Genomic DNA, 16,425 nt, shown 5'->3' with positions numbered 1-16,425 from the left:
GAATCATTTGGGTGGGAAGCTATAAAAAAATACTTATTTCTAGCTCTACAGATTCTCATTCAATAAGTCTGGAATCCAAGAACGTGCATTTTAAAGAAACTCTTAGGAGTGCCTGGGTGGTTCAGTCGTTAAGCATCTGCCTTCAGTTCAGGTCATGATCCCGGAGTCCTGGGATTGGGTCCTGCACTGGATGCCCTACTTGGTGGGAAGCCTGCTTCTTTCTCTTCCACTCTCCCTGCTTGTGTTCCCTCTCTCATTGTGTCTCCCAACAATGGAGCCTTAAAAACCTGTACCAGACCAAGAACTCCAAAGCTGTCAATGGGTTCCACCCCACTACTCCCCCCACCCCCATTTCATTCAGGGCTCCAACAACCCAGGAGACATCTGGGGTGGTGTATTTTGGCTCCATTTCCCAGATGAGGCAGGTGAGGCTCAGAAGAGCTCAAAATGGCCTACAGGTCAGACAGCAACAAGTGCCGAGCCAGGCCCCGCCTCCAGGCACCTGCCTCCCGTCCACTGCTTGACCAGGCCTGGAGACACTGTGGTTGGGCCCCACAGGCTCTGCCAGGGTATCTGCTTATGCTGTCCAAGGTAATTTCCCCATGCACGGAGACCACTGCCCCTCTGTAGCCTTGTCCATATGTTCTGACACCCTGTGTGACATATGGGGAGCCCGGAGATCACAGGGCCTTGGAGGGAGCTCTATCAGCAGCTCTGGGGTTCTTGGTCCCAGACAAGTTTTTAGGTCTCCATTACTTGTAAAAAAAAATTCTACAGGGGCAGGACGAGAGACCGGAGAAGGGCCCGGCCTGCTCCATACTGTCTGTGCCAGTTTCAAGGTCTCAGGGGAAAATAAGTTTCTGAATATATTACTATTTCATGCCATGAATTTAAGATGCTAGCAATCGCAAGATACATCGTTACCGCACAGAGCATTAGGAAAGGACAAAAGTGCCAACTAAACGCTATCAAGTGCCACGGTGTCTTGATTTCAGAGATGTTATTAAATGTGAAAAAACGTCTTTGCATGGATGAAAGAAGGGTCACTCCAGTTCATGACAGATGTGGCCTCGCCTGGCCCCTGCATCTAAGGAGGGAGCATCCCTAAGGCCAACCCCAGCCAGCCTTGAGGAAGGGGAGAAAGAGAAGCCCACCAGGGGGGCCCCTCTTCCCTCGGGCCCCTCCACATGCCTATGAAGAGGTTTTTTGTCCTGGTTTTTTCTCGAACCTGAGAGCTTGCTGCCTTCACCCAGCAAAGGGGCAAAGTATGGGAGAAGCCCAGGAAAGCAGACCTCCCAGAAATGTTAAAGCAATGGAGCAAAAAACCCTCTTTCGAAGCTGTGAAGTGACTTTGCAGGCTTAGGAGCAGACATCATGTGGAACCTGCCTGGATTATGAGATGACCTCAGACGGTATAATGAAAGGATAAAGCCTCAGACAAAACTGGAAACGTGTTTGAAAAATTTCTTCCACTAATTTTTTTTTTTTTTAAATATTTGAAGAAAAAACCCTGAAAAGTTGGAATGGGGGAAGACTTTCTTCCCAATTTTCCTTTTCTCTCCTGAAACGTTCACACTTCCTGCCTTTGTCTCTGTTCGAATCATCCAGACCTTCTGAAGTTAATTAACAGCATGGAATTCCCCCGACCCCGGGAGTCCTCACGGGCCTCTGTGAGCGCTGCTGGGCCCCCACTCTTAGGGACTGGGAGGGTGTGGCCAGCCCAGCACAAACTGGGAGCCTGGCGGTCTTTGAACTTTAAAGGGGGGGTCTTAGACGCCACATAGGTCTCTGGAGCCCTGATGCACCCTCAGAATGTAACAGTCAACAAAGACTGGTCACATGCAGGTGGACTTGCCTGGGCACGCGGGATGGGATTTTGGATCTTGTCGAGGCAGTTGAGGAGACCCTAAGATCAGGAAATTTGATTCCCCTCAACCATCTGGAGAAGCAGTTCTCAAAATGGGGTCCCTGGACCAGCTGCAGCAGCACCGGCTGTGGGGTGCAGGCCTTGGGCGGGGCTGGGGCGCCGCTATTTCAGTCTCTGTCCAGAGACTCTGCTCTCGACTCCGGGCTCCAGGGGTCCTCCGTTTATCCCGATTTCTTTATTAGAAAACCATGCTATCCACTTCATGGGTCTCTGACATTCCACTGCTTCTAGAGCCGCTCACTCTGAAAACACTAGCTTCCCTTCATCTGTGCTCCGACCCTGTGGTTGTTGGGAGAAGCACCCAGGAAAGGAAGCAGTAAGTCACAGCCTCTCTCTCTCTCTCTTTCTTTTTTTTTTTAAGATTTTATTTCCTAGGGCGCCTGAGTGGCTCAGTTGGTTAAGCTACTATCTTCGGCTTGGGTCATGTTCCCAAGGTCCTGCGATCGAGCCCCACATCTGGCTCCTTGCTCAGTGGGGAGACTGCTTCTCCTTCTCCCTCTACCTGCTACTCTGCTTGCTTGTGCTCTCTGTCATATAAATAAAATTCTTAGAAAAAAATATGGATTTTATTTATTTACTTGATATATAGAAAGAGTACAAGTAGGGGGAGCAACAGGCAGAGGCACAGGGAGAAGCAGACTCCCCACTGAGCAGGGAGCCCAATGCGGGACTCTGATCCCAGGACCCTGAACTGAAGGTAGATGCTTAACCAACTAAGCCACCCAGGTGCCCTATCACAGCCTCTCCTGTACTGGAAAGGCAGTGGTGATCTATGAACAAAGATTCCACCCAGGCAACCTGGAGCTACCCACAAAACAAAAAGACGGGGCAGACCCTTGGCCCACTGCGCACATAGCCTGGAGGTGCCGGGGCAGTCGTGTCCAGACCCACCTGCGTCCTGGGGATGAGCAGCAGCATCTGGCCCTGTGCACAGACCTCGGGAGCCAAGCCGCATGTGACAGAGGGCCGGAGGTCCACCTATATCCCCAGGCTAGGCCTGGCTTAGGGATACGCCACCTACCCAGGTCAGCATCGGTGCTCTTCTTCATGTCCTTCTGCAGCCTCCTGGTCTGCTCCTCCAGCCTGCAAGGCAGGGGCATGGTCCTGGGCACCTGGCACCGCCAGCTTGCTTCAGCCCCTTCCTTCCCATCTACCTGAGCTAAGCCCAACCTGACGCTCTGGACCGCCTGCCAGGAGAAGCAGGGGCCCCTGTAGCGCGGGGATCTGTCCTACCAATGGGAGGGCCACTGCCAGCTCTGTGCGAGGCCAAGAACCCAAAGGCTAAGAGTTAACGACTCTCACACAGCTATCAGCTGGGGGAGAATTTCTGGCAGTCTGTGAACTGAGCTGCCCTCGGCTCCCGGGCTGCTGGTGGGACAGAGGAGCGGCCCTGCTGTTGGCAGTGCCAGGAGGAGTCCTGTTGGAGCTGAGACCTGGTGGGAGGCTCCTGCCCTTCTCCCCCCAACCCCCCATCCTTCTGGGATTTGACACTCACTGCTGGAGTTTTCCATACTCCCTCTCAAAATCTCTCTCCACCTGTAACCAAAGAGATAACTCAATCATCGGAGAAATGACAACACGCTGGAAAAAATCTGCCAGCCAGCTGAAACTCCCCGCACGCCCTCCCCGGGGCTGCGGAGAACCACCCCGTCCAGTCCACACAAGCACTGGCAGATCGTTAACGACACAGTATCCCTGTGTTCCCGAATTAATTAAGTGTTTGATTTAGGGCAAAAGACTCCCCTCTCACATAGGCCAGCCTGGCAAGTAGCAGCAGATTGTGGCTCTGTTCTGCCACCACAGGGCGCGAGGCACTGGGCTGTGTTCCCTCTCCCCACCCCCCACAACCCCTCGTGGGGCAAGTGAGGTGCTCAGAATGTGATTGAGACTCAGGCAGCCCAGCGGGGAAGCAGGCGGTCCCCTGCTGCTCCACTACCGGTTTCCTTACAGGGCCTACCTCCTGCGACCTTCAAAGTTCAAGGTGTTTCAGGGTGGATCCAGAAAGCTCCTGTCTCCACTCTGTGTGCTGGAATGTTCCCAGCGCAAATTGTTACTCCTGGCTTAGGCAATGCTCTCTTAAAACTCTTCATAAGTTAACCGATTTCCCCGATGCCAGCAACATTTACATCAGGTGAGCGTGAGTCCTGGTCCCAATTCTGCTGCCTCCACGTCAGGGAAGTCAAGAAAGCCACCCGCACACCTACACCTGAATGTCCTCATCTGTCCACCGGGGCCCTGGCTATGGTCCCTTAGGAGAGTGGCCTGTGATGCAGATGACATCTGTGAGCCACAAGGAAGGGACTGAGACCTCTCCTCCTTCCTTTCCACATGGGCAGGACCAGCTCCTTGGACAGCTTGCTGAGCCTCTGGGCTGAGGTGCTCCATGCTCTCAGGGTGCTCACCTCGTGCTCCTGGCCACAGCCGCTCCTCCACAGCTGGAGGAGGCAGAGGTACTCATTACCCCCCTGTACTCAGGAACTCCCTCAGACAGAGGCAAAGCAAACCGCGTATGATCACACCACTAGAGAGTGGCAGAGCCGGGATGGGGACACGGGTGGCCTGGCTCCAAGGCCTGGGCTCTTACCTGGCATTCTGAGAATGGGGAAAAAGGTATTTGCTGATGAATTAAAGTCATGACCTAAGAAAGATGCCTTCTTGGCTGCTCCCAGAGACTCCTGCCAGTGTGAGCCCTGAACCCTGCTTCTCAATCTCCCGGCAGACTGGCTGAAGCTCACGGAGAGGGAAACTGTGCAAAGTGTCAAGGCCCCACTGTTCTTCATCAACACACTCTTCTGTCACAGTGCCCCGTGAAGCATTGGGGAGTCCCACAGACCCCATACTCTTCCTGTGCATTTGGGTAAACTCAACATAATCCCAGAATGGCAGAACAGTATTTGGGCCAATTATTTCCTGTTACAAGTGAGGGGAACAAAGCCCAGAGGTGTGGGGGGGGTGATTTTCGGGAGGATGCAGGGCTGGTCGGTGGCAAAGGAAGGTGGAATTCAGACTCCAAACTCAGCACCGTCCTCTGCTTTGAAAACAGCATTCGTTAACCCCACAAACATTTACTGAGCAACTATTAAGTGCAACATATTCTGCCAGGTATGAGGGCTCTGCTGGTGAACAGACCAGACGTGGGAACTGGTGGGAGAGATGGCACAGATTCAATATACAAGTGTACATGTGCAGCCCCAACTGGGGGCAGGGCCACACACTGGAGAACCTGCCTAGCCAGGGACCTACACCATGACAACGTGTCTCTGCCCTTGCATGGACATACCTCACTTTCCTCATCTGAACTGTCAAGTTGTGAGGTAGCAGCTCGGGGTCTCTTCTTACTTTATGCGCCCAGCATCTGGGACCTGACACAAAACTGTGAAGTAAAATTCACCACTGGTTTCCCTCTCTCCGGTAAGTCTTTGCTCTCTTTTCAGCAGACCCCCTGCCCCGCTCTCTCTCCACCCAGGAACCTGACATGTTCATCATCACCTTCCTTATGATCCAATAAAAGCTGCTCTAGAGAAATTCAATATTCACACCCATGAAAGCATATATTCCTGACAAAAGCTTCTCGTGCCACCTATCCCGGGGGATGTGTAGTGGGGCAGGAATCAAAGTCTCAGCCAAAGCCTGAATAGCATTTGGTGAGATGGCAGGCGGGGGCTTTGTTCTGGGGTGGGGGGCCTGGCCCTGGCCCAGCAAGTCCGCACTGTGGCAGTCTAGCCCTTTCTCTGGCAGTGCCACCGAGGATGGTGGGGGATAGGAGTGAGCAAAGATGGATGAGACCTGAACTCTGATACCAGCTGTGCAGAATGAAAAATACTACCTAACGTTCTGAGTCTGGGTTTCTTTCCTAGCGGAACGGGATCGCTCTGGTTGGGCTTTCCCTGTGAAGACTGCTGGTAGCTGCTGCTTTTTAGTGGTGTCGGGCCTGCTGGCTGGCTTGAAGGATCCCCTAGTAGCCTGTGCCGAGCCCGGTGCCTGGCCTGCTGATGGTGTCTCCTTGCTCCTCTCCTACACGCAGGGGCGCTGGGAGGCCCAGAGCAGTCGTGGGGTGCAGACTGGACCCTAACCCCTCAGCTGGGAGGACAGGCAGCACATAGCATGGAGTCAGCTGATAGTCAGACCTTCAGCTAAGCCTGGATCGTGTGCCTGGGGGTTGCACCGGGGCCTTCCTTCACAAGACACATCCCCTCTCTTACTCTGTAGGATGTGACGACTAAGCAAAGTCTTCACATACAAAAAGCCTTTTTTCCCCAAAAGAAAGAAATTAAATGAAGGAGGTCTTGGTCAGAATCCAGCCTTCCCGAAGATCAAGAACATGGAATCGGTGCTCCTGGAGGGGAGGCGGGTACGGAGAAGCCTGCTAACCCACCGGAGCTATGGCTTTGGCTCCCAGCACCCTCTTTTGCAATCCCCACATGTGCTGATGTGTGTGTGGGATGGTGCAGAGCACCTGGTTCCCCTGGCCGGGACTGCTTGGACTTGCACAGAGAGTGAGTGACGGTGGGGTTCCAGCTGGGCTGGATCACTCTGGTTGCTGAGAAACGAGGTCTCATGCTGGCAGCTGACAACTAGGTTGGGGTAGGGCTGGCTCCTTTGGCCTCTGCTCAAGGCCACGTGGCCACCTGCGATGTCCATGAACGTTTCCCTCCTCTGCTTCTGGTAGCCAGGTGTGGCTTGCTCTGACAGCTCGATGGTCTCAAGATCCCTCTTCTCCCCTGGGGGAAAGAGCCAAGGCAACACCACCAGGATTCTGACCCCTCAGACAATGGCTAAGGGAATAGAGAGACACACTCGAGTCTTAGTCCAAGGTCTATCCACTCTGAGGGAAGAGCCAAACACAAGAGATCTGAACATCTTTGAATGCTTGATGCTTCTGCCAAAGAGGTGACTGGCCCCAAGTCAACAATGTGAATGTAAACACATGTGCAGACTGTCAGAGGGTCAGGGTGGGCCGGGCCGGCGAGGTTAGTGCAGGGGGACTGAGCACCCCACCGTAGGCTGCTCACCGCATGCTCACAGCTTTGGGTGCTGTTCCCCGCTCTCCCTGCCACTGGCCTGGGGTCAGGGTTAACACGGAGCAAGAGTCAGGATTTGTGAAGGGAATAAGGGGGCTGAGCTCCCACCCAAACTGCCACTTGTGAAGGGAAAAGGGAGATGGGTAGGCAGGGCCGGGCCTCCGGCACCTGAGCCGCACTGTGCCAGGTCGGAGCTGGGGCGGAGGGCATGCAGGCGTTCTAAGAAGCCTCTCTCTGAGGGGTGCTGGGGGCGGGGGAAGCAGCTTTCCCAGGGATGTCGCAACATGATTAAATGCGGCTGAGAGACTCTCTGCTTGGCAAGGGACAATCTCCCTCCAGGGAAGGCTCGACATGGCGACCTGGCCAGTGTTCTGCCTTGAGGCTGTGGAGCGCCGCCCCAGCTGAGAGTCGGAGAGGGCGCCTTCCTGCCCGTGGTGACCCAGGCTAACTGCTTCAGAGACGGCGTCCATCCTGCCCGGTTGCAGAGGGAGGAGCTGCTTCCCTCCCCCACGCCAAGCTGCTCCAGTTGCCTTCAGGATGGAGGGGCAGGAGGGGGCTAAGCCGAAGGCTGGGACTGGGGGGTGTGGGGGCGCCCGTCCTGCCCCTTCCAGGGCCGTGGCCAGCCCCTGCCGAGAACACACTACCCCAGCCTGAGCCCTGACAATAACGGAACTCGAGTTAAGGACCTGGACACAGGAGAAGAGTGTGAGCACCGCACAGTGCTTCCTTTGTGTCGGCAGCTGGGTGCCTTGAGCCAAAAACCTCCTGAAACTCCCTGAAGATAATGTGAGCGTTTCTGCCCATGATGGGGCACCAGGACTTCCCGTCAGCAGGCAGCCATGTTTGCCGCTCTCTGACAGAGCCCGGGTAAGACCAGCAGGGTGTTCCCACCATGTGCAGGCAGCTGCCATAATGGCCTGGGCCCGGCCTGTTGTGGGAGCCTGGAGGGGGCCTGTGTGGCGGAGAAAGAGACCCAAAGGGGCAGGCTCTCACTCTTCATACTTCAGTGCCTCTGGGGAGTTGAGGGAGCATAGAACTCTCTTCCAAGCCCTAACATGGCTCTGGTTCCTTGGGAGAGATCAAAGGCCCGGCCGACCATTTCCTCCCTGCCCCACTAGGGGATCCGGCTGCTCTCGGGACAGGCTGCATCCCCAGGAGTTTAGAAACTGTCTTCCCATCATGGAGTTGACATTTCTTGAGGGCTCGTTATGTGTCAGACGCTGTGTTCAGTGCTTCATACACGTGACCTTACATAAGACTCTGAATACGTCAACGGCATGAGTACCAGGATCGTCTGCACTTACGAAGGAGGAAAGCAAGGCTCAGAGAGGGTAAGGGCCTTGTCTACGGTCATCACACACAGCACATGGCAGAGCGGTGGGAATCCAGGCAGGAAACCTCCCAAATCCGGCTTCTTAATCACTAGTTGATGCCCAGTTTGTCTGGGGGAGCAGATTCCCGAAGTCAAAGGACCACAGTTCTATCTCAAACAAGACCTCCATGAGGCGCAGGAGAAGCAGGCCAGGGGCTCATCTGCCAGCCTGTCTGTAAAGCCATCTGCCGGCACTGGGATTGTACCTGTCCTTCCTCTGGGGAGACCTCGCCACTCCTCAGATTAAAAGACCCAGAGATCTGTCAAAAAAGAGCCTCTGGTAAAGAAGCTAGAAAGCAAATTGTAGCCTGTATTTTTCTATGGAGAACAATGGCTATCTCCATAGAGGTAAGGGTGTCGGGAGAGTTTTCTGTTTGTCTGTTTGTGTTTTGGTAGTGAGTGTGGGGAATAAAGGGCCCTTCTCAAAAACCACTTCCCTTTCAGATCTGCCCTGGATTAAACTCTGGAGACTCAAAGCCACACCTTCCCACTTCCTGTAGCCGGCTAGAGCCCAACACTTGCATGCCCAGATTCTCTGTGCTTCAGCTGAGGGCCTCCACAGATGGCCAGCCTCTGCATGGGAGGTAAAGTGCCGTCTGTCCTCGGCCTGCCTCACTTGAAAGAGAAACGCAGGCGCACTTCCTTTTAAGTGGCCTGACTTCGGATTTTCCAAAGACTGAGCCATTGGTCAGATGTGTGCTGAACTTCCCTTCTTGCCAAACTGCCGTGGTAGCTTTCCTGTAGTCCTGAGTCCTAGCCAAGCAGGGCTGAGGCTGTGAAGCCAAGGAGGCCCGTCAGGCGCTCCAGCAGGCCAACAGTGCTGGGCACAAGGAGAGGCGGTGTGTAGTAATGCTTCCCCACAGTGAGACCCAGAGCCGGCTCCAATTTGTGGGATAGGGGGTTCAAGAGACCATTCTTTACCAGAATTCCCCAACCTTGGAAGACCTTCACAGCCTGAAGAAGGCAGCCCAAAGGAATGGAATGTGTATGGAACAGAGGCTCCAAGTCACTGTGACTTCATGGGCCTTGGTTTTCTCACCAGAAATATCAGGTTGGATGGGATGATCACTCAGGGCTTCCACCTCTAACTTTCTAAGAATCTGTGATTCCTCTCCCATTCTGGGGATAAAATAGGGATAAAAACCGCAGCCTCTAAGGACACCTGGGTGGCTCAGCGGGTTAAGCCTCTGCCTTTGGCTCAGGTCATGATCTCAGGATCCTGGGATCTAGGCCTGCATCGGGCTACCTGCTCTGCAGGGAGCCTGCTTCCCCCTCTCTCTCTGCCTACTCGTGATCTCTCTCTCTGTGTCAAATAAATAAATAAAATCTTTAAAAACAAACAAACAAACAAAGAAAACAAAACCCGCAGACTCTCAAGGAGGTAGGATTCACTCATGCCCTCCCGCAGACTCTGGGTCCTTGCCAAGATGCCTTTAGCAGTGGAGAGAAAGGGACCTCCCCAGAGAAGCTTTCTGACCCTCACACAGCTTGACTGGCTGGAGATAAAGGTTTGGGACATGTCCTCGGCGGGGGCCTACGTTTCAGGAGCCCTCTTAGGGAAGCACAGACTACAAGCTAGATCATAGAGATGGGCCCTACAGGAGCCACAGATTCCTCCTCACCTGTCACCTACCTCCTTGACCCACCCAAGGATGATGGGGAGGAGCCCAGGCTGATCTGGAGAAGGAAAATGTCCCAGGCTAGGAGGTCCCCACAAACCCCAGTCTAGGTGAGGTTCTAGAGTGACACGGCTGGGAGGAAGGCAGCCTGGGCGCAGCCCTCTCAGGCCCACGATGAGCTGAATCAAAGTTCTGGTTCTCTGTAAAGGACACGTGAGAGAGACTGAGCTACAGAATGAAAGAATCGGGTTACTCACTGTTTTGGGGACAATCTGTTTCTTGGGCTGCCCAATCTTGAAAGGAATCCTATGAGAGAAAGAGACAAAGGGGGCTTTTAGGAGAGATGGGGAGGGATGTGGTTGAAAAGCACTGATGAAGTGTAAGCTGCTGTCCTCCTGCAGCGGCTTGCTCCCAGCCCCTGTGCGGCACACCCCGTGGGGCTAGAGCCGGAGGTAGCCAGGCCGGGCTCCGGAGTGCCAGGCTCTGGAGCGTCAGCTGGGAGTCATGGGCACCACCTTCTGCCCCAGAGCATCTCTTCTAGCAAGAGTCCGGTGTGCAGCTGCATTGCAGGGGTGGGGGCGGGAAAGGGGAGACACCGATCAGCTCACAGTCACTGTATATCTGCGTCCTGAGGAGCTGTAAAGTCAGAAATTACAGGTTCACCGGGGTAGCGATCAGCCTTGAAAACCAGCGTTTAAAAAAACACCACGAGCAGCACTTCTCATCTGCCTTAGGGGCTTCACTACTTCACTACAAGGGACAAACAGTAGCCCTACAGAGTGGCTGCTGTGGCTGGAGAGGGATGACAAGCTACAGGGGCATGAAGGACCAGCCAGGCTGGGTCATTCCCGGTAAGAACTGACAAAAGTGAGCCATGGTTAATTCGTAGAGGACTCTGAGCCTAGCCCAAGTCTGTGCTGACCCTGCTGGGATGCTCTGCCCTGCAGGTTCCCCACTTGGAAACCAACGACAGTTTGGCATAACAGAAGGAAGGTCAAGGTCTAGGGTCTAAAGCAACCCACCACTGCTGCCTCTGCCTCTGCCTCCGAGCCGGCCACCCTCCGGCAGGTAAGGAGGATCCCAGCGATTCACTTCGTACTCTGTGAAAGGACAGGGTCAAACCGGGTAATTCAGAAGCTGCCTTGAGGTGCTGAGAATTTTGATTCTCCGATTCTGAAAAGTGTGCCCAGGCCAGAGGCAAACACAGCCAGTGTCCATGGCTGGAGAAACAGAAGTCCCCGAACCCACTTCTCCCCGCTCAGCTAACAGGGAGTTAAGTGCTCCTGGGATCAGCTCAGGTGCAGGGCCACAGCAGGAGAGCCCTGAGGGGACAATGCCACTCCCCCTCCTTTCAGTGCTCCCGTTCAAACCTCCCGCTTCCACCCATTCACCTGCCCTTTGCCTCCGCACCCCCTTCTGCCCAAGCCTGCTTTCTCTTGGCCCAAACTGACCAACACTGTTGCTAAACCCAATGGTATAATTAACCACCGATAATAACCCCAGACAACAAGCCGGTTGAGAGGATGGGCTGGCCTGAGTCACAGTGGTTTAAATTTAATTTCTGGAGGACATCCTGTTTATTGTTAACCCAGCCCGGTAATTTGGGAGCGTTAACCCTTTGGGGCTGGCTGACTCACGTGGCTTCTGTAAACAAATAATCTGGGCAGCTCTATAATTAGCGGAGGGAAGGTAAGCGCTGGAACTGAAAATGAGAGTAAAGAATTGCTCTTTCCTGTCTTACAGCTCTAAAGTACTGAGGTTAGGGGAGCACAGCTCCGGAATCCCCTCCTCTTGCCCCCTGGTAACTCTCCCCAAAATTAGGGATCAGAGTTGACTGACACAATGGTTTTGGCCAGCGAACAACTGCCCTCAAGGGCCATTTTGGTGACAGTGCAAATGAGGTCCTGGTGGCATTGAGAAAAGATTGACTCTGCTCCACGCGAAGCACGCTGTGGTCTAACAAGCTCTAGACCGGGAATCAGAGAGCCTGCTCTCTGCCTCTGATTTGTTTTGTGGACAAATCATGAGCTCTCTAGAGCTCAGTTTCTTAAACTCTAAAACCAAGGAGATGGACTAGAGGGTCCCTTCAGCCCATCTAAAACTTGAATTCTAGTGGCACCTGGGTGGCTCAGTGGGTTAAGGCCTCTGCCTTCGGCTCAGGTCTGATCCCAGGGTTCTGGGATCCCAGGGTCCTGGGATCGAGCCCCGCATCGGGCTCTCTGCTCAGCGGGGAGACTGCTTCCCCCTTCTCTCTCTGCCTGCCTCTCTGCCTACTTGTGATCTCTCTATGTAAAATAAATAGAAAATCTTAAAAAAAAAAAAACAAACCAAAAACACTGAATTCTGAACTGAATCTTTGTTGCAGGAACATGGGAGCCAGATGAGAATTCTCCAGAATTCGCACAGTTGTCTTCGAAATAATGCTAACTGGGAGTCTAGTACTACAGAACCAGCTACAAAGAAATTAGGAACTTAGATGCTATTACTTGTGGTGCCACAGCCTCTCTAAATCTTAATTTGGAATCACAGTATTTTTAGAATTGCAAGTTACCATAGAAATTGTTCCAGTTCAACCCTCTCATTTTGTAGATGGGAGAGCCAATATGGAGAGGTCCAGTGACTCGCCCAGGTTCATGCTGCTGGTTCATACAACTGAGCAGGAGTAAACAATTCCCTTCTCTTGCTCCGCTACTCATGGTTTACTACACTTTCACGTGAATTTGTTAGATTTCTTTGAAGGAACTAAGAAAAATCATCTGCTTAAACTACCTAACCTCAACATACTATGGAATTTCAAAGGGGCCCCTTGGTTTTTAGAAGACCGGAAACACAAGAAATGAAGAGAGCAGTGTTGCCGGGAGGAAGGAGGCTGTGCTGACTGGCTCCGTCTGCACAAATGACAGGTTATGTGTACCACGTCAACTACGTGCAAAATGTCACCAATAATGTCGTCAGGACAACAGGTATAAGACTTGGACTGTCCAAGGCAATTGGGACATATGGCCACCCCCCCTCACCCGCTACATACGGGATGCCTTCCCTTCTCCCAGCTGCATCAAAGCTCTTCTCAAGTCCAAAACCTTGCATGCCTTCTTTTAAATGTCTAAAATTTGGCATTTGAAAATAGTTGGCCTTTTATGGTTAATTAAAGTTTATCCTTTTAAAAGTAAAATACAACCATCAGAGAAAACTTGGGAAATACAGGAAAGTATGAGAGGGAGGGAAGGAGGCAGAGAATGGGAGAGAGTGAGACAGAGAGAGAGAGAGGAAAAAGAAGAAGGAAAAAAACCCAAAACATAGCTCACAGTCTCATATCTAAAGATAACCAAGGCTAATGTTTTGGTGTTAATTATATTTTAAAAGTTTGCAGAAAGAAAAAAAATCTGAAGCAAATATGCCAAATGTTAGTAGTGGTTAATGTGGGGTGGTGTGAGTGTGATTACTGTTTTCTTCTTTGTACTTTCCATATTTTTCAAATAAACAACAAAAAACAAAACAAAACAACAAAAACCCTTGTTTTTTCCTTGACTACAAAAATAACACCTGATCAGTGTCAAACACTTGGAAAATACGGAAGACACAAAGAACACACAGACACAGAAGAATAAACAGTAACACCCTGAATCTGTGTACACACATGTACATGGGTATATATGCACATTTACATAACTTTTAAAGAACAAAAGAAACATACCACGAAGACTTTCCTATGCCAGGATGCGGTTGCCATCAGGCTGATTTATAAGGGCTATCTAGTATTTCATTCACCATTTTATTTTTGTGCCCCTCATCACTTACTGGTGGTCATTTCAACTGTTTCAATTTTTTCCTCTATATTAAAAAAAAAAAAACTCTTAATAGCGAAATCTTTGCGTACATCAAAGATTAATCACATAGGATAAATTCTTAGCGTCAGAATCCCTGGGTCAAAGGATACAGACATGCCCAAGACTTTGATACATTTGCCAAATTGCCCTAGAGGCAGATTGAGACAGTTAGCATTTTTTAAAAGACTGAAATGGTTTCCATCTTAACACTAGCCCTTTGGCCTGTTTATCAGGACTTTTTTCTGGCATAGTATTTGCCTTTCCCTCTTGTGTATGTGTGTTTAATGTACAGAAGCTTCTGATCAGTCGCAAGTCAAATCTACCAGATCTTTTCCCTTTACGATGTCTTCTTTTGGTGTCTCATTGAGAAAGAACCGTCCTCTCCACCCCGACATATAAAAATTCACCTGAATTTATTTTACTGGTTTCCTTTTATTAACCAGAGTTTGCTTTCATCCGAATTCTACGTGGGCATAGTTTAATAAGACAACGAGGTCTGTTAAGTGAGACAGAAGGTTCTGGCCTCCCTCCCCCGCCCTCGTCTCACTTGCCCAAGACCAGCGCTTTTGACTCCACTGGTTTTACTGGCATCTACCTTTGCAGCTCTAAATAAAAATGCTTCTGTTGCTAGCTCTTGTTAGGTTTTAGGCATGAGCTCCTTTTTGTTTTGGAAGGGGAAGATTTAAGAAATCAAGCAACCTTTTCCAGGCTCTCCCCGCCAAATGACACAAAAGCCTGTCTGCATCTCCTCTTCTCCTTGACACAGTTATGAGATTTGGTTAGATCAATACTAAATAAACTATTAGGAGAATAATGTGATTTCTCTTCCTTCCTACATGGGGCGGCGGCCAACAGATTCTTCCACCTAGGCCAAAACTTCAGAAGACTGCCGAGATCCGAGATCCGAGCCAACCCCCCCAGCGAAGCCACTCCCGAATTCCTGACCTGCAGAAACCAGTACTGTTGTTTGGAGACACTGTGTTGTGGGGTAATTTGTTACACAGCAATATGAAACTGGTAACACTTTGTTTTTGCTTTCCCTGAGACTGTCATCTTTCTTGCAGGTGCTGAATTTTCTACGGATTTATCCCTCACTCTTTCAATACATTTCTTCGCATCAGGGGTTCACTTCTGGAAGCAGCATCCTCGGTGGCCTCTGGGCAGCTCAGCCCCAGGGGCACAGTGGGCCGCCCAGGCTCTCCTCTTCTCTTCCCTCACATGGATTCCTTTCACCTCTCCCAGGAATTCTGCCACCTGGAATCTGTGTCTTCCTCTTTGTTGGTTTACTCCTCGTTTGGGCGGAGTTAAAGTGTGTGTGGTACTTTCTTGAGACTTCCACAAGACCAAAACCCATTTCACCCTGCCTCACACCAGTTAGTTTGACTGGCTATCGAATGTGGGTAGCACTTAATTTCTTTCAGAATTTCTAAGACACTGCTTCACTGGCTTCTCCTTTCCCAGTGCTACTGTGTTGATGAAGTCGAAAGCATGCTGATTTCTACCCTTTGTAGGGGATCCACTTCTTCACACAAGCTCATTGGATCACGTTTGTCCCCAGTGGTGTGAAATGTCACAGTGATGTACCTTGTGGGTCTGATTTTGCTCATTCGGCTGGGGTATGTGCCAAACTCTTTCAGTTAGGCAGTTTATAATATTTCGTTCTGGGATTTAAAAAAAAAAATGTGGTTTTAGTTGGTTTCTTTCCATTTTCTTTGCCTCTTATTTCTGAAATTCTCGTGATTCTGATGCTGACCCTCCTTGTTGCTTCTCTAACTTTTACTTTTCAACATTTCCTTATTTTGTCAAGTTTTCCATTTCTGCTATTGCACACTTTTTAAAAATTTTATTTATTCATTTACGTAAGTAATCTCTACGCCCAATGTGGGGCTCAAACTCATGACCCCAAGATCAAGAGTTGAAAGCTCTCCCGACTGAGGCAGCCAGGTGCCCCATTTCTGCTATCATATTTTTAATTTCTGAGATCTCTTTTTAATTTTCAGGATGTCCTGTGTTTTTTTAAAATTTAGTTTTATTTTTCATGGTATTCTTTTTTTTTTTTTTAATCTCATGGATGCCTTCTCTTTCTGATGACCTTAGTGATAGCTTTAGAAAATGTTTCTTCTTCCTGTAGTCTGTTTCCCCTTAAGTTGTCTTCTGCTTCTGTTTCCATTTTTCAAAAATACTCAACACTCCCCTCGGGTTGTGGTAATCTTGGGTGTCTGCTCACACGCGTGACAGGAGACAAAACACCTGATTAGAAGCCGAGAGTGTTCTGATGAGATCTGTCTACTGTGTAGAGTGGCCTGGCTGAGCAGTTTTATGGGGAACCCCTGAGTTGAAGGGTTGTCTCAGCACTCCCCACACATTCCTTCACTTCATCCTCCTGCCTTCAGGATGGCAGTCCTGTCCTCAACTGGGCTTATAATGGATCTGAGTTTTGTGGGCCTGAAGCATATATGATTTTGCAGGCCCCTTTAAAGAAAAAGAATGCAAATTTACAAATATAAGAATAGGACAGGGCCCCCTGTTGGCTCAGTCAGTGGAGCATGTGACTCTTGATCTCAGGGTTGTGAGTTTGAGCCCCATGTTGGGTGTAGAGATTACTTAAAAATAAAAACTTAAAAAAAATTTTTCTTTAAAAACCCCAAATATAAAAATA

The 16,425-nt window shown here is 50.7% G+C and overlaps 1 protein-coding gene across 2 annotated transcripts in view; it reads right to left on the bottom strand.

Moving 5' to 3' along the window:
- Positions 1–16,425, bottom strand: part of BIN3 (bridging integrator 3) — a 42,719-nt gene that overhangs the window by 11,279 nt on the left and 15,015 nt on the right. The window contains exons 2-4 of one of the 2 annotated variants that reach the window (XM_059178396.1): positions 10,197–10,245; positions 3,423–3,463; positions 2,949–3,010 (exon numbers count right to left, since the gene is read on the bottom strand). In XM_059178396.1, coding sequence (XP_059034379.1) covers positions 2,949–3,010; positions 3,423–3,463; positions 10,197–10,245 — 152 coding nt within the window. The other variant, XM_059178403.1, reaches the window with a different exon arrangement.

This window comes from Mustela lutreola, chromosome 1, assembly GCF_030435805.1.
Source record: "Mustela lutreola isolate mMusLut2 chromosome 1, mMusLut2.pri, whole genome shotgun sequence".
Lineage (NCBI taxonomy): Eukaryota > Metazoa > Chordata > Mammalia > Carnivora > Mustelidae > Mustela > Mustela lutreola.
This window is presented reverse-complemented; position numbering and strand designations above follow the sequence as displayed.